This window comes from Artibeus jamaicensis, unplaced genomic scaffold (genome assembly GCF_021234435.1).
Source record: "Artibeus jamaicensis isolate MK-2021 breed Jamaican fruit bat unplaced genomic scaffold, CSHL_Jam_final contig_3109, whole genome shotgun sequence".
NCBI lineage: Eukaryota > Metazoa > Chordata > Mammalia > Chiroptera > Phyllostomidae > Artibeus > Artibeus jamaicensis.
Genome location: NW_026521716.1, coordinates 925,345 through 945,827, shown reverse-complemented (window position 1 = coordinate 945,827; position 20,483 = coordinate 925,345). Strand labels below are relative to the sequence as shown.

The window sequence follows — 20,483 nt, the reverse complement described above, 5'->3', positions numbered from 1 at the left end:
GCTAACGGCAATATCTGCTGGCCACACAGGAAATTAAAAATTTCTAGTCCACTTATTTTATCTCTTATTTTTACCCTCACCTGAGAACATGCTTACTGATTTGGGGGAGCGGGGAAGAGAAGGAGAAAGAAACACTCACGTGAGAGGGAAGCATCACGCAGTTACCCTCCCACACGCCCACCGGCACTGGGGACCAAACCCGTAACTCAGGCATGTGCCCTGACCGGGAATTGAACCTGCAACGCTTCGGTTTAGGGATCGACACTCCAACCAGCTGAGCCACGGCAGCCAGGACCAGGTGACACATTGTGAAAAGTGAACGGAGGGACAAAGGTGGAGGTGAGCGGCCGAAGGCTGCAGGGTCTGTGTGCAGACCGGGTGCAGGAGGTGTGGCCCCGGCCCGAGTGCGGATTCCGGTCGCACGGCAGTCTGGGAACCACAGGAGGGCAGGGGGCGGAGCTCGCCGGGTAGCCCGTGGAAGGAGGGGAAGCCTCCTGGGTGTCAGGGACCAGGGACAGAAGGACAAGGGCTCAGGCCCCCACTGGTGCCCAAGTCCTCCAGGAGCGGAGCGGTCTCAGTCCTCACACGGGCGCTGTATTGGAGTCACCAGGGGCGCACTGGAGGCCCGGTCCCCAGACTCGCAGCATCGAGGTCTGCCGGCCGCTGCGTCAGCCTGGGTGGGAGCCTTGCTGGGCGAAGCCCCAGGAAGACGTGCCCGCCACCCCGCAGCCCTGCTCCAAACACCAGGGAACCCGTGTTGTCAGGTGACCGGACAGAAGGCCTGCGGCTCTGCCTGTGTCCCTGGGTCTCTGGGTGTGATGTCTTCCGGCACAGGGGACGCCCATCCCTGCCCCCTGTGGAGCCAACCCCATGTGCTAGCTTCCTGCATGGCGGGCGCGTCTGCCGTCTACAAAACAGCTGAGGTTTTCAGGACACACACCGTCCCACCCGGGGCCCACGGACCCCTGTGGTGTGCCCCGTGGGCCCCCCCACTCCTGGCCTCCACCCCGCCGGCTCACTCTTTTCTGCTCCTCACTTGCCCCCCTCAGGACGCCGAACAGCCCCTCCTCTGCCACCTTGCGTGCGGCGCACCCTCTCCCTGCAGTCTCAGCCCGGGCCCTGATGCAGTCTGCTCTGCGCCTCTGCCTGCTGTGACCCGGTCCCCGGACGAGAGCAGGCATCTAGAGAGGCTCTCAGTGGGAGGGTCTGTTTTCAAGACTTGAATCTATCACATGTGGTTGCAGATGAGCTTCCTGGTTGAAAGCGCATGGGTGGGGCGGGGCGGGGCAGGGGCGAGACAGGGAAGAGAGGACAGCGAGAGTGCGTGCTGGTTTTTATTTTGCCGCTCAAAGTAATGACCAAGGGGAGAGTCAAAATAATGACAACACGGTGCCAAGGCAGGCAGCACGGACGTCCCTCTGCGCCGAGGGGCCAGCCGGCCCGGCCCCTAAAGTCTGACTTCACCGGCTGCCTGCTCTGCGTCTTCTGAGGACATGGCTGCCGGGAGTGCAGGCACCGGGGCCCCGGCCTCTGCAAAGGGACAAGGGATGGGACACTCCGGTGATGAGCCCCTGCGGTCGCCCAGAGGGCGGCCGTTTGTCACAGGGCTCCTGGGCTCAGACCCCAGATCCAGCCCACCTTTCTTATGCCCTGCCTGCGCTGCCCGCGCCCACCCACCCAGCACGCATTTGCCACTCAGACTTTTAGAGTCGCGCTTGGAGGGGGCCCACTTCCTGTCTGCAAGTAATGAGAGCTGGTGTCTCCTAACGAAAACAGTCCCATGTTACAAAATTCAAAACACGAAACAGGAAAACAATAAGCCCAGGAAGAGTCAGTCGGCCGCTGCTGGGGCCATGGCGCAGTGTCCCGGGGACCTGCTGGCTCCCACAGAGGGACTTGAGGACTCTGTCTGAGGCTTCTACGCCCTCCTCCCCAGACCCCCTCACCCACCTGCCCCCCACCCCACTCCCACCTCCAACCGAGGCCGTGTGGCCGGGGAGCAAAGGTCTCAAGACAGAACCGAGAGGTAGCCTTGACTGGTGCAAACTCACACAATTGCGCAGTGGGAGCCCTCACGACCAAATGTCTCCCCCCCCAGAGCATCAGAGAGCCGTCTCCCCTTGTCCCCGCCCACCACGGTGAACACCCAGCTGGCGGAGCCATCGGCGGGTGGTGTGACCTGAGATGACCTGGTCGAGGCCAGATGCTCCCCACTGAAGGGGCCGTAAGCGTTAGACTCAGACGGAAATCAGGGGGCGAGGGGTGGTGAAGGGGACCACAGGGAGGGCCGACAGCCGCTCATTTAAATGCAGCCCCACAGGCAAGGAGGACTCACACCCTGAGACTGGGTGCCTGTTAGTGTACAGCGCCGGCAGGCACTGCGGCCACGCAGGTCCAGCGGTTGTGGCCACGTCTGAAACCCCACGGAGCGAGCAGAACCCCAAAGCCCTCTCTCCCTGGTGACAGTTGGTCGGTGACCCTTCCCAGGGACAGTGTGAGACCGGCAGCAACCCCAGCCCCGTGGTGCCTGGTCCCGGTTCCCGTGCCCTGTAATCCCAGCCCAGAGCAGTGACCTTACGTGTGCGGGGGTGATTGGTCACCGACGTTGAAGTCAAGGGAACGCTTGCCAGACCAGCTCAGTTTTCAGGAGCCCAGGGTCCCCAGAGGTGGAAATGTAGATCGGTCGCGGTCCACTTACCTCTGAGATGCGAGAGAGTCAGGAGCTCCATGATGGCGCGCACAGTCTCACTCTCGGGCAGTGGCCTGTCCCAGCTCCCTAAACCTGAAAGGGACACCATTCACCACCCACCCCCGTGCTCTGGGGCTCACGCCAGCAGCACCGTCCACGGGGCCCTGGCACCCGAGGTCAGGGAGACCCCGAGGCGGGAAGGCATCTCTGCGATGTCGGGGTCCCTCTCCTAAGGGGCCCAAGTCTAGAAGGACTCTCCGATGTCCCCATGCTGTCCCCATGCTGCCTTGAGACCTCACTCTTGGGTGTTGTGGCTTCTGTGTCTGGCAGTGGGCAGCTGCGGCCGGGCCAGGCTTGGACCACCGCCCTGTGGGCCTGGAGGTGACAGACAGAGGGGCAACTCGGTGCCCAGGGGCTGGCGTCCTCTCACCTGACCTGGCGGCGTCCTCGGGTTGGAGCTCCCGCTTGCCAGCGAGGCCGAGCTTGTCATGGAAGGACCTGTGGTTGTTGATGGCATCTGCGCACAGACCAGAGAGGACAGCCGCTGAAGGCCACCATGTGCTCACACCCTCCCCGCACCCCACAGTGTGGGGACCGCAGGACAGGTCAAGGACGTTGCCCACGGGCCCAGGGGGACTCGGACCTGGGGCAGCAGGAGCACCAGGAGGCTCCCGGAGACCAGGGCTGGGGCCCTGTGTCCCAGAAAACAAGGGGGCCCACGGAGAATTCTAGGTTCCGATACAACCAGGTTGTTACTTTTCAGAGACCACTCTGGCAGCTGGGTGGGAGCGAGGCTGGGTGACTGTGTGTGTTGGGTGGCATGGATCTTGAGAGCTCCCCTGAGAAACTGTGGGAAGAGCCCTGGCCGTGTAGTCAGCTGGTTGAGTGTCACCGGACACAGTTGTGGCTCTGGTCCCAGCCAGGGCACATGCAAGCATGCGCCCCGGTGGGTGGAACGAGAAATCCATGTTTCCCGCTCCTGTCCTCTCTCTCCCTCTCAAATCAATAGATACAAATAAGAGAAACTATTGAAAGAAAGAATGAGGGCTCTAAACCAACCAAGTGGCTTGGAATGAGGAGAAGGGGCTGGACTTGGGCGACCAGGGGACACAGGATGGGGGGGCGCCTCAGCGTTTCTGTCGTCGGCCAGGCGCACAGAGGAGGATGAACTCCTTTTTCCGGGGGTGTCGGCCTCGGCACCCAGTCTGGGTGAAGGAATGGTTAAGTGAGCCTGTGTGTCTGATGGGCAGTGGGGTGTCTGCTGCGAACCCTTCTCCTTGACGCTGCGTCTACATGGACCGTAGAGGTCAAGGGCAAACCAGGTAACTAGTCTAGGTGACAGCTCCCGGCGACCCGGCCTGTCGGGGGTATAAACTCAGCGGTGGACAAGGGTTTGCTTCCTCACTCCGGAGGCAAAGCCTTCCTGGTACGTTTTCAGTTTCCAAAGTCACACGGGTAAGTGTTGGGTTGGAGGGTCCTGCGGTTCTTTGGGTCAGCAGCACCCAGAGTCGAGGTGCTTTCTGAGGGAGAGAAGGTGGGGCTGCAAAGGGGAAAACGTGTGCCCCTTGAACCAGTGAGAAGACCCCGTGGGACCTGAAACCAAACACACTGGGACTTGGGGGCATCCAGTGCTAGTCATCTCTGTGCCCTCAAGGGGCCCCCCCAGGCGAGGGCTGACAACCCTCTGCGGGAGAGCAAGTTTGGAGCAAGGTTGTGTCCAGACGCAGGATCGAGAGCCAAGAGCTTGCGAGCAGTTTAGACGGGGGCGGTAATGCCCTGGCTGGTGTGGCTCAGTGGATAGAGCACGCTGCGAACCAAATGGTTGCCAGTTCCATTCCCAGGCAGGCCACATGCCTGGGTTGCAGGCCAGGCCCCCAGTATGGGGTGTGCAAGAGGCAACCACACATTGATGTTTCTCTCCTTCTCTTTCTCCCCTTTCCCCACTCTCTAAAAGTAAATTAAAATCTTAAAAATAAATAAAACCTTACAAACAAACAAACCGGCAGCCCGGTGGGATGGGAGCCTAGGGCTGCGGGACCAGACCCCAGCAGGGCTCAAGGCGGAGCCAGGTGCCTCCAGGCTGGGGGCGGGGGCGGGCAGGTGTGGTCACCGCCAGGAATGCCTCCGGAGCGGGGAAGGAGGGAGCTGAGTACAGGGGCCCGGAGCGCAGCCGCGGAACCCGCCGCAGAACCGGCTGCAGAGCCGGCCGCCGGCCAGAGCGGGGATGGGCGCCCCCTGGGGGCCGGCAGGTGTCGTTAACCTACGCGGAAACCTGTCCTCGAGGTGCTGAGACCGCCGCGCTCCCCCCGCCCCGTCCGACTGACGCAGCGACGGCGCAGGGTCAGAGGGGCGCCTGGCCCCTCACCTTCCAGAAGGAGCGCTGCTAACATAAATGGCTGCAGCGGCAGAGCTGGGCCAGTGTGGCGAGGTACCTGGGCGCAGCGTCACTTACGTGGACCAAGAAGGTAGCCGGCGCTGTTCAGGGTCCAGCCCCTCTTTTCCTTCACCTTAAATGGGAGAAAAGGGTCCGATGGCAGGGCCTGTGCCTGGCCCGGGCTGGGGGCGCCCACAGAAGCCGTGAAGGCAGCTTCTGCTTGCACCGCCCAGCAGGGTCCCCGGGGAGTCACCGACCCGGAGCGACCGCGGGACTCGGACCGCCAACGCGCGGGAGTCGGGCCCGCTCGCGGCGAGCTGAGTGGCATGGCTGGGAGGACGGTGCCCACCGGTTTTCCAGGCAAGAGGCAGGAATTAGAGCAGCGCGTGCACTTAGGGAAACTGCCACCAATTCCAGGTGCGTCCCCCGAAACGCTCTTTGTGACCTGGCACTCGGACTCGTGGCTGCTTTGCCCAGTGACCCACTGACCACAGGCTCCTCGCTCGCGTCCAGTGGCGCCGAGCACGGGCTCCACTCCGCGGAAGGGACCCTCTGGGAGTGCAGCCTGGCTCGCAGCGGCGCTGTCTGTGCCGGGGAGGTGAGGGCCGGGATGGAGGAGGGGGCGTCTCCCGGGGCCCGGATCTTCCACCTGCCCCTCCCCCCGGCCCCGCCAGACTAAGCGCCCGAAGCTGGACTTTCTGCTCCTGGCACAAAGCGCCCACGGGCTGCCCTGTCTGCTGCTGTTCTGATGGCCCCCCTTCGCTGAGAAGGGACACGGCTCCGGGGGGCCAACATTTGTCCCCGCCCTGCACTTACCGGTGACCCGAGCCCCAGGGTAGCCGACAGGGCCGCGGCGAGGAGCAGGGAGGCGAGCAGGGGGGCGCCGCCTCTGGGCATCTGCAGGGGAAGACGCGTGCACATCGGGCGGAGCTCGGACCGGCCGACCGGGGGGGGGGGGGGGACCGAGGGCGAGGAGGACCGAGCGGTTTGTGACTGCGCCCCCTGCGGCTGGTGCCGGGACAGGGGACAGAGGCAGAGGCGCCGCGCCCCCTCCCCCAGGAGCATTCACGGGCAAACGCGGGGAAAGGGCATCCGTACCCTGAGCGGCGGCGATGCGGGCTGTCAGTGTCCCGGCGGCAGGGACGTCTGGGCGTCCGGTGGTGGGTCAGGTAGGGCCGGGCTGGGGGCGCTCACTGCGCGGCACGGCCTCGGGCTCCCTCGACGTGTCCAACTCGGAGCCGCTGCCGCTGCTATTTATGCGGCGCTAGCGGGCGCGTCCCCGAGCCCTGGGGCCACGTCATGGGGCTCAGTTCCCGCCTTCCTCACAGAAGCCCGATGGGGGCGGGAGTGCCCGCAGCTGGCTCTTTAGGGGGGCTCCAAGCTTCCCGGGAAGGTGTGGGGAAGGGTGACAGGGATGGCAGAGGGGCCCCCTGCCAAAGCCCCTCTGTAGAGACCCTGCCACTCTAAATGGAGAACCCCTATCGGGCCAGGCAGAAAGCCCCCAAACCCGCCCTGGAGAGGCCTGGACAACCTGCGTCACTGCCCACTACCCTGGTGGGGAGCCCCACCCCCATCGCCAGGACCCTGGTCCCAGTGGGAACAGAGGCCCCCAGCCCAGCACAGCTCTTCGCTGCTGGGGAAGTCACCCAGCAGCAGAGCCAGAGACCCTGGAAGGGTCAGGCGGGGCCACCCCCAGTCACACCAGGCCCAGTGGGACAGCCCCCAGCACCCTGTCTGCTTGCTCACACCTGGCTTTTCCACCTCTGGGTGCCCAGTGGACTTCAGGAGCCCAAACCCTGGTCCTGTTTTGCTAAAAGGGGGCAAATCAGCCAAAGCTGTTGGGCTGTGGCCACCGGAAGACTGTCCCCACCCAGAGCTCTGCCACCCCAGAGGCACCTCTGCACCCCAGGGGCACTGCTGGCTCAGAATGGGTGCCTGCCAATGCTCTGCGCCCGGGCTCGGGACACAGAGCTGTTCTGAGCAGGGCTGGGTAGGGGTGGAGCCCTCAGGGGCTCGCAGGGGGGAGGTGCACAGAGTGGGGGCCAGCCCAGGCCCCCAGAGGTGGCCAAGGGGTGCGCAGGGCAGCAGAAAGAGGCTGTGGCCGGTGGCCTGGGAACCAGGCAGCAGCTGGCCCTCCTCCGCTTGCTCCAGGAATACGTCCTGGGCTTCCTACAGGGCCCTTCCCGGCTGGCTCCTGGACGTCGTCACCCTGGGCTTCCCGAGAAGGATGAGGCCATCAGGCGAAACGCTGCCCAGCAGCCAGCCAGTTACCGGCAGGCTGCGGCCCGCAGAGCATGCAGTCGATGGGTGTCATCGGGGACCGGGAGCTCACAGGTCCAGGCAGCGCTGTGACGCTGCCCTGCATCTCTCCCACTCTTCACTCTTACGAGCCCTGTGTGCGGACAGCTCCAGCCACCCCCAGGGGAGCGCCATCGGCCTCTGCGTGGACAAGGAAGGACCTGGGCTCTCGAGGACTTGGGTCAAGGCCAGCTGGCTGGTTAGGAGGGTGCAGGCCCTCGCCTGGGGTGCCAAGTGCTACCCTATTTGCTGGAGGGCAAGGAGGGGTGCTGGCCGGGAGACCTGGCTTGGTGGGGGGGGGGTCTCAGGACCAGAGTCCTGGCTGCCACAGGGGTGATGGGGTTGTTCTCAAGGGCACAGTCTGACTTCCAGTCACTCCCATTTCTGGCAGCTTGATGTGGGAGGACAGCAAGGGGCGGGGGGCCTGACCAGGACTCACACACTGATTTCTGAAGCCCACAGTCAATCGGGGCACCCTGCCCCCCAGGGAGGGCAGCGGGAGATGGGGGCAGTGGCACCCCTGCTGTTGGGGCAGCAGAGGGCAGTTTTCTGCGACTCATCACTGAAGTGAGGGTGACTCCCTGTCATGCCCTGTGCCCTCGGACGTACGTGGCCGTGGGGAGTAGGCAGGAGCCAGGCACAGGTGACCCCGCTCCTGACAAAGGCCACCACCTCTCGAGAACTGCTGGTTGGATGGGGGAGTCCTGCCGTCACTCCGGGGCACTCGCCATTCTTCTGAGAGCACATTCGTGCGGTGTCACATTCGTGCGGTGTCCACCAGTCCGCCTTGGCCACTTCTCCTTCTCCTGTGTCCCAGGGTGGGTGCTCCCCACCATCAGCGAGAGCTTGAGGCCCCCTCCTCTCTCCACGTTCTGGTCCAGGAGCCACTCAGCCCAAAGAAGCAGAATTCTGCAACCGAAAACTTGGGTCCGGAAAAGCCCTGGCCAAGGGGCCGGCCGTCTGGCCTCACAGAGGCCAGGAGGAGGCTCCTGCACCCAAGCAGGACACTCGTCCCACCCTGGTCAAGTGACGTCAAATTCTTCTCCGAGTTGCCCCAGACCTTCCCGGAAGCGGAAGGCTCCTGAGTGCGGGGCCGCTGCACGGACCCCTGGGGTGTGGCCTCGGACTGGAGAACAGAACACTCGATGACTGGCCCCGGCCTCTGGCCACTGTTCCCACATGTCGCAGGGGAAACTTCTCGGGCACTGTGAGTCCGGTGAACAAAGCTACACTGAACGATGACGCAGCAGAGCTCAAAACCAAGCTGCTTTCTCTCCGTTCACCAGGGCTTTCACCGTGACCCTGTCTGGGGGGCACAAAATCACCGCTTCCCCTTGCGTCTGGGCTGTGTCGTGACCCTGGCCGGGGCGGTGGGAGGAGGGGGCGGCGCTGGAGGGCTGCCGAGTTGGGACAAGGGAGGCGGGCAGGCGTCCAGCTGGCTTCCTGCACGAGCTGTGCCGGGACCCACTGTGGCGTCCTGATGGGCTCTGTGTGCTCGGCGATGACCCAGCCGGAGTCATCGTCAGCGTGCCATCTCGAGAACAGTGTGTCATAGACAAAATGGGTCACCATTAGAGTAATGGAGATCAAGCTGAAGGCGTGCTTTCCCCGGCGTGCTGAGGCAGCCTGCCTCCCCCTAGAAGTCCGGTTCACACCCACAGAGAAAGCCAGTGGGAGTGTGGAGGGGACAGGGCGAGGGCACAGAGAGACCCCGGCCCTGTGCCCGGAGCCAGGCGGCCTGTCCTGCCCGCCTGGCTGCAGCAGAGAGACTCAAACATGAAAAGCAGCCGCGCAAATAGCCTCCTTGTTGTCGTGAGAAGGTCTGCGAATCCAGGGAGCCCGACCTGACAGGAGGACAGGGTTGGCCCGGTTTTCATTCTCCCTTCCTCCTTCCTGCCGCTGGGAAGGCAGGTGTGAGGGCCGGGGTTGAGCAGCCGTTTTGGATCACAAGGTGATGACTTTCAATGACAGTGAGACCGAGGGAGGCTGGGTCGCTGGGCTGCGCACACAGGCATTGAAGCTGCTGTTGTGTGGGGTTTCCTACTGTGTGCGGTTGGAATGATTCCTGTTTAGAACAGTGTGTCAGGCAAAGCTGTCAGCACATGTTTGATGAGTGAATTAGTGAATGTGAATGAATGAAGGGAGGCCCGGCCTCCCGTGCTGGTGAGGGGCTCATAAAGGGGGAGGCTCTGAAGAGCGGGTGACAGACAGGCACTGCCTACCGCCCCTCCCCACCCCACAGGACTGGAGAGGTGGGGAGACAGCTCCATGGTCCCAGCGATCCGGGGCCAGCTGGTCTGGAACCCTGCGAGGTCTGTGTGTCCTGGAGCCTGGCCTCCCCGACTTCCTGCTGCCTGCCCCGCCCCCGCCCCCACACCACTCCAGTGACAGAGTCCGCAAGAAAATACCCCGAGCTGCTCCTCAAAAACAGCTTCACAAGGGTTTGGCTACAGTGGGGGTCGCTTTAATTCTTTGCCTGGGTTTTGGAGTAACGGGCTCTTCTGTGCGACTCTGCTACAGGATCCCTGACCCGTGTGAAGACCTGCTTACCCGGCCCACCCAAGCACTTGGGTGCCTTTACGAGGGTGCAGGCTGCAGAGGGGGCGGGTGGGGGCCTGCAGGGGTCAGTGGTTGGGGGGCACTCGGTGAGAGGCTTCTCCCCTCCCTTTAGGCGGCCTTTGGGGAGACCCTCCTGCCACTTCTTCAAACATCTTGCTGGGCAGAGTCACATCCAACTGCAAATGGGGCCTTTTTATGGATGCGGAGATCAGGGTCCGGGGTCCCCACGGCGGTCGTGCCACAGATGCACGGTTTTGTAGAACTTGAAATCAGCCACGGGCGCACTGGGTCCAGACCGCCGTGTCTGCACACCCCTGCCCAGCACCGTGGCGGCCCGCTGGACATGGCCGGTGTCCCTGGGTGCTGCCCTCCCAGGTGTCCAGAGCCTTCCCCCCGCCCATGGCACCCGCTGCCCTGGCACCGAGACCGGACCGAATGTGCCCGGCAGTCGCTGGTTCCTCCCGGGCGATGCGTGAATGGGGCCCGGGGGCCCCAGGAGGACACAGGGACGGACGACAGCTGTCCTGGGGGCCGCCGGGTCTCTCGCTGAGCCCACCTCCCCACACCGACTGCACCCCACACATACTCTGTGCGAACTCTCAGGTTAGTGGAGTGGGGGGCCCTTGTCCTGGGCGGTCATTTTACATGTCCCAGGCCCTGACTAAGGCATCCTTGCTCTCCCTGTCCCCCACGAGCAGCCTCCCTCACCCCTAAGCCACCAGCAGCACCTGCCCCCCATGCCTGCCCTCTCCCCCACTGCCCTGGGCTCTGCCTCACACCCGCCCCTCCCTCCGGGCTCCGCCCCCTCCGGGCCCCGCCCCGCCTCTCCGGCCCCTCCCCCCCATCCAGACAAGCTTCCCAGGGGACCTTGTTGCCAGGAGTCCAGGAATCCACTGCACCCAGTGGAAGGAATGACTCGCCCACTGGGTTTTTCCTGGTGGCTCATGCTGGATGGGGCCGGGGCGCCCGGAGCTGGTGACTCAGCCACAGGCCCTGGGCGGCTGCACCTGTTTCCTGGCTCTGAGTCGGGCCCCCGGCAGCCCATCTGGCGAGTGGGAGGTGGGTGCCCAGGGAGACAGCAGGTGGTGGGGTGGGCAGAGGGGGGCGCGTGTCAGAGGCAAGGGGCCGCTCACCCCTGGGGCCTGAGCTCCGCGGAAAAGCAGCCTCATCGCGCCGCCGCCCACTGGGACTCGAAGACCGCAGGGGACTTCAGAGACGGCCAGCGCCTGACGGCCCCCAGGAGGAAGACGAACCCACATACGGAGGTGCACAGTGAACGACGGCACAAACACGGAGCCCCCAGCGCCCAGTCAGGGTGGGCCGTGCCTGCCCCGGTCACTACCTGCCACCCCTGGGGGACCCCGGGCAGCAGCAAGTGTCTGCGTCAGTGGGTCCCACGAGTCTCTTCAGCGTCTGCTTCCTCCTCCGCTTTGCTCTGAGCCTCCTCATGTGGCTCCGTGTCTCTGTGAGCCGAGGGCACCCGTCTGAGTCAGCCATGGCCAGGGCCTGTCGGGGGGGACAGTGTCTGGCCTGTGGCTGGCTCGGCGAGGACAGGTCCCTGAGAGAGCAGTGGCCCCGTGGCGGCTGTCGGCTCTCGCCATTGGGGGGCTGGACTGACGGGAGAGCTCCCTCTGCACGTTCCTGCAGGGGCCTGCACGTGGTTCCGGAGGAAGTGGGGAGACACGTGCAGAGCGTGCAGAGACACGCTCCAGGAGCTGTGTGGCCGGGCCTCTGCCCCCAGCCCTCCTGGGCCTCCACGCCCTCCCGCGTCCCTGGGGAGGGGTGGGGCCGATCTGCAGCTCCTAGTATTTGAAGCAGAAGGGGCAAGGCCTTGCCAGACAACCGCCCCCACCATCTCTCTCTCTTAAATGTATTGATTTCAGAGAGGGAGAGAGAAACATCAACTTCTTGTTCCACTCATTTTTGCATTCGTTGGTATTTTATTTATTTATTTTCGGAGAGAGGGGAAAGGAGAGAGAAAGGGAAGGAGAGAAACATCAGTTGGTTGCTTCTCACGCATCCCAACCCAGGACGTGCCCTGACTGGGAATTGAACCGGCAACCTTTCGGTTCTCAGCCTGGCGCTCAGTCCACCGAGCCACGCCAGCCAGGGCTCGTGGGTTGATTCCTGCATGTGCCCCGACCACGGGTGGAGCCCACAACCTTGGCGTACTGGGGAGACGCTGCAACCAGCTGAGCGCCCTGGCCAGGGCCAGAGCCCTCCCCTTCGGGGCCCACTGAGCCGAACCTTCAGTGCTCACTGCTGAAGACGTCATGTTTGCAGAAGACAGAACAGTGCGAAACAGTAAAATTCACCCATAATTATATCACTTTTCTTAAAGAGTTTTTGGAATGAGAAATGCCGGTTCTGTCACCCCTGCTTCTAGAAGGGGCCTCGCAGGCGGCGCCTGTGTTCTCTCCCCTGCGTTTGTGTTTTCGCCGCAGCTGCACACGCCGTGAGAAAGCAGAACAGACTGTTGCTACCTTCTTTTTTTCCCAACTGGTCGCCGTCGTTTGCACAGAGGCCCAGGGGCCCTTCGCCCCGAGCCCGGGCTGGCCGCCAGAGAGCCTCTCCCAGGTTCGCCGGGGCCACTGTTGAAAGCACCACACTCCACGCCTCATGGACCGCAGAGGGGCCAGCTCGCTTCCGGACGCTCTGCGGGCTGCGAGGGGCGTCCGTGCGCTTGTCCGTTCTGGGCGTTTCAGGGGGCCAGTCCCCGGGAGAGGGAGCCTTCTGGGTCCGGCTCCTGCGACGGAGCGGAGTGTGGTCCTGGTTCAGCCCGAGTGTCAGGGCCTCGTTCCTTTTTTTTTTTTTCTGAAGGACACTGCGCTTTACGGGAGGGCCGCAGGTGTGACATCCCCCTGCTGCTGGGCACTCGGGCTGTCGCCAGCTTCCGGCCACTGTGAGCACCACTGCCACGAGCAGTCGGGCACCGGTTTTCAGCTCTTCAGTGTCCGTCTAGGAGCTGAATTACTGGGTCATACCGTAATTCCACGTTGAGCTTTTTGAAGAACTTTATTATGTTTGACATTTTGGTCGTCATGGATTTTGCACATTTGTTTTGATTTCCAAATACTGCACTGAAATATGTTTCTTGATTTTCGGCGCCCCCTCCCCGCCCAGCACTGTGCGTGTGAGGCAGCACCCCCGCTGCCTTGCCCTGGTCCTGGCCCTGCAGGGGCGGGGTCCAGCCAGCAGGGAGGGGGACGGTCCAAGATGTTTCTGGGAGGCAAACTCACCTCCGTGATTTTGCACTTGCTGTCCCCTTGCTCTAGAATGTCCTTCCACTTAGGGTGACCAGCCATCCCAGTTGGTTTGAGACCCAGGGGTCTCCAGGATGTGCCAAGCAAACCACGACGGTTGGTCGCTCTGTTCTCACCGTGTATCTGCTGGCTGCTTCCTCTCGCCCTCTGCCCATCTGGTTGGCTGTCCAAGCCCACGCACCCCTGTCGGGCCCTCCTGGACTTCCACTGCACCTGCTCCTGTCCCACCCCGCCCCACACGGCCCCTTGCCGACTCGGATACCACTGGGGAATACACAGTCAGGTCGGAATCTCAGATGGGCCACAACTAAACTCGAGTGTGAGTGTGTCCCATGCCCATGCAGTATTTGGGGCACATTACCCTAAACTGTTCTTTACTGTTATCTGAGATCCAGATTTCACCGGGGCCCAGCATTAGTGGGCAACCCTGGCAGTTGGGGCTCGTGGGGCCAGAGGGGGCCCCTGTCCTCCAAGGCCAAGCCTCTGGTCACAGGGGCGAGCTGCGCAAGAGCCGAGTCTCTCTCCTTTCGGGGTCGAGTCCCGTTCTGAGGAAAATGAGAGGCCACTGCGGGGACCATGTTGTTTAAGAGAAGGCGATGGGGTGGGAGAGTGGACAGGGGCTAATTAGGAGGAAACCGGGTGGACAGATCCTTTGCGGTGAGAGCTTTCTTCCCCCTGCCATGCACTGACAATGCAAAAAATTAAATTCTCCAGCCCTGTGATTATATTTGAAGAGGCAGGATGACTCCCCAAAGGAAGGATATGCCAATTACCATTGCCAAGGCCATCTTTCCCAGAGCACACAGCTGTCCCACCAGCTGCCCAGGCAGCAGCGGCCTGCCTAGGACCCTGGCCCCCCGCTGGCCATGTCCCTGGGGGAGGCTGCACTCGGCTGACCGTGGGGTGGGTGTGGGCGCTGCTGTGATTTCAGCAGAAACACAGGGGAGCAGCAACTGCCCCAGGGGGTCCCGGCCGCTGGGCTGGTCCCCGTAAGTGCTCATCCTGGAGTCCAGCCTCATTCGCTCCCCAGCCTCCTGTGGCCAGTGCGGCCAGTGAGTTTCCGGCTACTTATTGCCATGTAATAAATGGCCCCCAAACTCCGTGATTTAAAGCAACCTTTATTTGCTCGTGGTTTGCAGCAAGGGCAGGATTCGGCAGGGACAGCTCATTTCTGAGGCCCGCAGCCTCACCTGGTGGCTCAACCGGGGCAGGTGGAGCCACTCTCGAGACCACGGACTCGCAGGGCTGGGCCAGCACCCTCCCCCCCCGCCCCCCCCGCAGGGGCTTCCTCTCAGTCTGAGGCCAGAGTCCCGGAGGGAGGCCAGGCCTGGGCCCGGCAGAGCCGCACCTGGTCCTGTTTGAGGGGCCCACACGGGTACAGGTTCTGCCCACGTGCAAGGGCTGCGAGGCAGGCCCCACCTGTGGGCGGGCAGGTGCGGAAGTGTTTGTGGTTCTTAATGCACCACATCTGTTACAGAACTCCAGGGCTTCTTGCTAATTTTGCAAACGCTTCTTTGGGACGTTGTTTTAGGCCCGTCCAGAGGTTCTTTCGCTGTGTAACCTTTCAGGTCAGAGGCATCAGACGTGCAGGGCGCGTCGTCCGGGACGCCAGGGCGGCTCTGCTCACTTACGTATCACTGACACTCCGGAGACCGAGTGGAGACACGCAGCTCGCTCTCCCACAGGTGGGCTTGAGAGGGGGGCCGTCGGAGCTGACGGTGCGCTTTCAGGTCTTCCTCCTCCCCGTCCACGGCCCCCACCGAGTCGCTGATGATTCCGTGTGCATTCAGAAAGTAAAGTTATTTTGCCCTGGCTGGTGTGGCTCAGTGGGTTGAGCGCCAGCCTTCAAACCCTAAGGTCTCGGGTTCGGTTCTCGGTCAGGGCACATGCCTGGGTTGCTGACCAGGTCCCCTTTGGGGGCCTGTGAGAGGCAACCAATGGATGTTTCTCTCCCTCTCTGTCTCGTTATCTTCCCTTCTCTCTGAAAGATAAAATCTTTTTAATAAGAAAATAAAATTATTTTTTGATGTCTGAGGGCTTCCCCCCTCATTTTATTTTGAATCTCAGTAATGAAATCAGAAGCAGAATAGAAACTGTCCAGATAACAACGGACCAAGGTTTTATCCCTTTTATTAAAAGAACAACAAACCACAGCTTTGTGGGTGGATAATACATTAAAAAATGAACACTGATATGAGAGGCACCGTGAGGGCCTCCCTGCGGGGGCCCCCACCCAGCAGCGCGGGCTCTGTGCGGACCCGGGGCTCCAGGCTGCCCGGCGGGGCCTCCCGGATGCAGGTGCAGGAGCGCGTCCGCCTTCTGGTTTTCGCACACCCGGGGCACCGGGGGTCTTCCACGTTGGCGGGCGGAGAGCAGTCTCTCCCTCGGTGCCGGACTGCGGTTAGTTCGGCCTGCCCCCTGCTTTCCCCAGCAGAGCAGTGCCCCCGGCACCCAGGGGCCCGCCTGCCCCCCGGGCCTGCGCGTCTGCTCCCACCGCAGGCGGAGCACTGGGACTTCCGGTCTAGAGCAGCAGGGGGTCCAGAGACAGCCCCTCCTGCGGCCGGTCCCAGACTCTCCCCACCCCGCACTGCAGGGGGCCGGCCGCCGGGGGCATCGGGGCTGAGTCGGGAACCTCCCTTGGTTTCTTGGGCCCCAGCTGCCTCCTGGTGGGAGCGCCTCCCCGGCACCCCGGGGCCTGACGTGAGGACCCGAAGGGCCCACGCAGGGAGGCGTGTTTACGCCTCTGCTCTGGAAGCACCGAGGTGCGGTGGCCCGTCACGCGGCCCCGGGGGGCGTGCGGCGCAGGCCCACGGCCGCTGGGGGCGCCGGGCACTCAGGAGGGAGGCTCTCCGCGTCCTCAGTCAGGCTCACCGGCCTCCAAACACGGCGGGATTAATGGGAACCGGGACATTTATGCTCGTTTGCTGTGTCCGGTTTTGAGCCTTGAGGAGGCATCTGGTAAAAACGGTGATTAGCTTTAATAACTAACAGCATCATAGTCACCTCCAGGTAGCTCGGTCTTACCTGAAGCCTCCGTGCTGTGACAAGGGAGAAAAGAGCATTTATTTCCTCCTTTTGAAAGCCAGTTCAGCCATGAAAATGACTGTTAGCATTGTAGCCTGCTAGCCAAGAATGTATTTCAAAATTATCTCAAAAGGTTTCCTCGCCCAGGAAATAGTATAATGAAGTTGCATTTTCATCAAGGATAAAATGTCCAGAAGGGAAAGTTTCTTAGGAGAATGAAGGACAATGAGACAGTGAGACTGGTCACCTCCAAGGAGAGACCCCAGGGAGGGGGCGGGAGGGGAGGCAGGAGGAGGGAGAGGAGTGGGGGCCCAGGAGGGGCCCAGGAAACCTGCACGTCCTTGGCGGCTCAGCCCCCAGGGAACCAGGTGAGCTTTGAGACAGATGAAAGCCAGCTGCCCATCCAAGTCCAAGGGCACCCACTTTGCTGGTTCAGGTGCAGTTTGCTGGAGTCCCATTAGCAGCTGCTTTCTTTGTTCTGTGTCTCAACGACAATAATTTGGCTCCTTTGGCCACTTTGGTTTGATCTCCCTCCCCTCTCCCAGCAGGGCATGAGAGGGTCCATTAGAGGCCCTTTCATCTGAGGGCTCTTTGTGGATCAAGCCCAAAGGGCCTGCTGAGTCAGGAGGGCCTGAGGTGGCCGGCCGTGGGGACAGGTGCTGGTGGGCCAGCCTCTGGAGCCAGGGTGGCCCCGGGGAGCCTCCAAGGGGCGGGGGCTGCCTTCTGGTCCCCACCCCCCGGCAGTGGGCACGCTGATCAAATGCAGCAGGTGTCTCACTCCATCGCAAAAACGTGTTGCCAACTTGTAGCTTGTTGAGAAACTCCCCTTCAGCTTGCCAAGTGCTTCCCGGTGAAGAGAGGGGCACAGAGGCCTGCCACCCCGTCAGCCTGGGACTCAGCACCGCCCAAAGGTGGAAACGACCGTGTGCCCATGGGCAGATAAAGGACGGACACACGGACTGTTACTCGGCCCAAAGAAGGGAGGGGATCGTAACACCCATTGTGTGGGGGGCCCAAGGACGTCACGCCGAGCGAGACGGACGGGTGGCCAAGGGCAAATACCATAGGACTCCTGCGTGCAAGGTCCCTGGAATCATCAGATCCACAGAGACAGAAGGGTGGCCGGGGGTGGGAGTGTGTGTGGGGGGGTGTTTAATGGGGACAGAGGTTTGGTCTGGGGAAATGGAACGTTCTAGAGACGAAGGTGGGGGTAGTCTTAAAGCAGCGTGAGCAATGCCTAACACCAGTGAGCTGTGCACTTAGAGATGTATGAAGTGGTCAGCTTTATGATGCATGTATTTTACCACAATGTTTTAAAGTGGAAAAAATGGCCAGAAAGAATGATTACCTTAAAGTCAAGTAATTTTCTACAAATCCCCCCTCTCCCCGAATGAAGGCGTTTGGAATGACGTTTCTGCAAATTTCAGAAACTACCTCCCAATCCCTATTGTGCTCCTGGTAGAGAGGGAAGAGCGACGGCAGGCCAGAAATGAGTGAATAATCCGCCGCGCCTGGGCCCCTCGATGACCCAAATGCTTCCCAATTATTCCATAAACTCGCGCCTGCCAGAGAAGCTCGGGGGTAGCGTGACCCCGCTGGCCCCATCACGCCTGCTGCGGCTGGGGTGAGTCTCGGCGCTGGGCACTGTGACGAAAGCACTCTCAAACGAGGGCTGAAGCCACGGAGCTCCTCTTGCGCGCACGACCCATCCCCATGCCCGGCTGTCCTGCTCAGACAGGCTAGGGGTGTGGGTCTCTATTTTCTTGGGGTGGTTAGTACCAGGGTTGGGCATGTGCCATTTCCCAGGGTTCCTCTCCCTGCGGGTGGGGACCGCCGAGTTGGGGACACACCGTTAGAATAAGGCAGGGGAGGGCTCCCCAAATCGAATCAAGTGCAGAACCCTCTCCCTCCTCTCCTTCCTGCTCTGGCCCAGCACAGCCTCATTTGTTCTCAGCCCCCGACAGTATTCGGGCACCTGTCCCTCAGCCGTGGTCCGCAGCCCCAGATCTGGGAGCTGAGAGCTTGCACCCCCTAGGCGCCCATCCCAGTTTACTGCTCCTGCTCACTGCTGCCCCCTTCCTGCAGAATTTCCTGCTGCCACTGCAGCCGGCCCAGCTCAGAGAGGCCAGGGAGGCCCACCCTCTTCTCTGTTCGACCCTAATAGTGACTGACAATTCAACTTCATCCTCGGGGATGGGATAACCCTCTGAGGCCACTGATGCCTCAGAGCCCTCATGGACCAGGCTGAGGCTCGCCTGGCCTCCTCACCATCTCCATCCGCTTCCCTCACTTCCTTTCAGGTTTATCCCAAGGTTCCTCCCTCAATAACCCACAGGAGGGGACCCGGCCCAGGGCAGGAGTTAAAAGCTGAGAGTTTGGACTTATTCCGACTTGGGCTCAAGTTCTGAATCTTAGAAGCTGTTGGAGTTATCCACCAGCTCATTGACCCCATGTCTTACCCTCTTTACCTGCTTGGGCCGGCACCCGGCAGCCTTTTTGTGCCATGAGGTTCCCCCCCACCCCCACCGCAATCAGGAGTTATGGGAGGAGTCTGGGTATGTCGGGCACCTGACTTGTATTGGGTTTAGCCCTCCTCCCTCAGAATCTGGGACTGAAACTAAGATTGAGAGGCCAAGTCTGAAGAATGAAAGCTCCCTGCTAGGAATGCCTTCAGGAGGCGGGAGGGCATAGCAGAAATGGAGCCGCAAGCAGAGGGTAAGAGACCAGGGACAGAGCAAGTGCCGATGATTCCTGTGTCACAGGCTGCAGGGGCTGTCTGAGGCCCCACTGCTCTCTTGTCCCCGAGGTCCCAGAAACTCACCCTGAACAGCGTCTCCTTTTTAGCCTGTTACCTAGAGTCCATTTGTTACAACCACCCAAGGCTCCAAGTAACTTGGGGCTGAAATCATTAACCTGCTTCAACAGTGACAAAACAGGCTCAGGGAAGTTAAGCGACTTGCCAGAGATCACCCAGCCAGAAAGGGCAGAGCCACGACTCACGGCCAGGCCTGTGTGGCCCAGTGGTGCGCCCTCACTTAAGGGGGGGGCTGGTCTGGTCTGCGGCACAGCCCCATATAGCGGGTTAGCCCGCCCCTCCCCAGGCCTTAATCCCCCGCCCCCCGCCCCCTGTCCTGAATCACTGATTTAACCGCAGGCAGCTGCGAGCCTGCTGAGGGTGTTTTCGGGGACGTCGGCTCTGCTCGCTTGGGCACGATGTCCCCAGGACCAACGCCCGACATTTCACAGACACGAGCGCTGCGGCTCCCAGTGCGAGGCCCGTCTGGTCCGGCCCCTGGACTGTTCTGGCTGACGGTCCCCGGGAGGCTGCTGCACAGGCATGACGGGCAGGGAAGCTGAGCGCAGGCCCAGTGGCTCGCCCGGGACAGAGTTCCCGCCAGGCCGCTGGCCCCCCTTCCCACCATGACAGCTGTTACTTGCAGCCACAAGAAAGTCCCCGTGTGGCTGAGACACAGAGGCAGACGCAGGCGTGGCCCGGCCCCCAGGCCGTTTTAGATCCGAGTGGGGGAGAACCCTGCTTGGCTGTGTGAGTGGGGCACACGTGGGTGTGGGCGTGTGCGTCCCTGTGAGTGAACACGCACACGTGTGTGTGTCTCTGGGTGTGACGGGCCCTTTCTATCTCCAGGCAGGGCCTGGGGTCTCTGGCCCCGATCTCGGGATCCTGAGCTGGGACCTGCCCAGGGGGGCAGGGCAGGGTCTCCTGCATGTCACCTGTGCAGGGACCGGAGGTCTGAGTGGCTCTTCCCCTTTTCCCAGCTGGTGGCACTGCCATGGCCCTGGACCCAGGGCCCCTGCCCACCCTGCCTGAGCTCTGTCCTCTCACTCACGACTCACGTCCCTGCAGCTGTCAGCCACACCACTCTGGAGAGCGTAGGAACTCAGTTTGCCAAATCAAATTTGACTTATTGGGTTATTTTTGCCCTTTTAAAAAAGCATCACCATGCCTGGTAGGGTTCTTAATTGAATAATGTGTAGCAAATGAACTTTTATTTTTAAAAAAAGCCAATCGCCTGAAAGCGTCATGAAGTGGGGAGATGCTTCTGCCTGCTCTCTGCTCTTACTGGCTGAGCCCACCCTCCCCAGAGACGCCCCCACACTTCACTGCCCTGCAGCCCACAGGGGGTCGTTTAGAGCAACAAGGAATCATTCTGGCTAAAGACACGCCTTGTGAAGGGCTGCTTCCTGGCAGGGGCAGCCCCTCGCCCCCCACCCAAGCCTGGGCCCCTCTGGGGTGTTTTCCCCGCCCCTGTGGCAGGCT

General features: G+C 61.9%; 1 protein-coding gene across 2 annotated transcripts; it reads right to left on the bottom strand.

The window, feature by feature from the left end:
• Positions 1 to 1,316: 1,316 nt before the first annotated feature.
• GAL (galanin and GMAP prepropeptide) lies at positions 1,317 to 5,973 on the bottom strand. Of its 2 annotated transcripts, none has more exons than XM_053662915.1 (5): positions 5,880 to 5,973; positions 5,142 to 5,196; positions 3,120 to 3,206; positions 2,699 to 2,782; positions 1,317 to 1,530 (listed from the first exon to the last, which is right to left on the bottom strand). In XM_053662915.1, exons 1-5 carry the CDS (start codon positions 5,958 to 5,960, stop codon positions 1,448 to 1,450), a joined length of 390 nt encoding a protein of 129 aa, XP_053518890.1. In that variant the 5' UTR covers positions 5,961 to 5,973; the 3' UTR covers positions 1,317 to 1,447. The 2 variants fall into 2 exon arrangements, with proteins under 2 accessions (XP_053518890.1, XP_053518891.1); XM_053662916.1 differs by having other exon boundaries at positions 2,699 to 2,776.
• Positions 5,974 to 20,483: the final 14,510 nt, after the last annotated feature.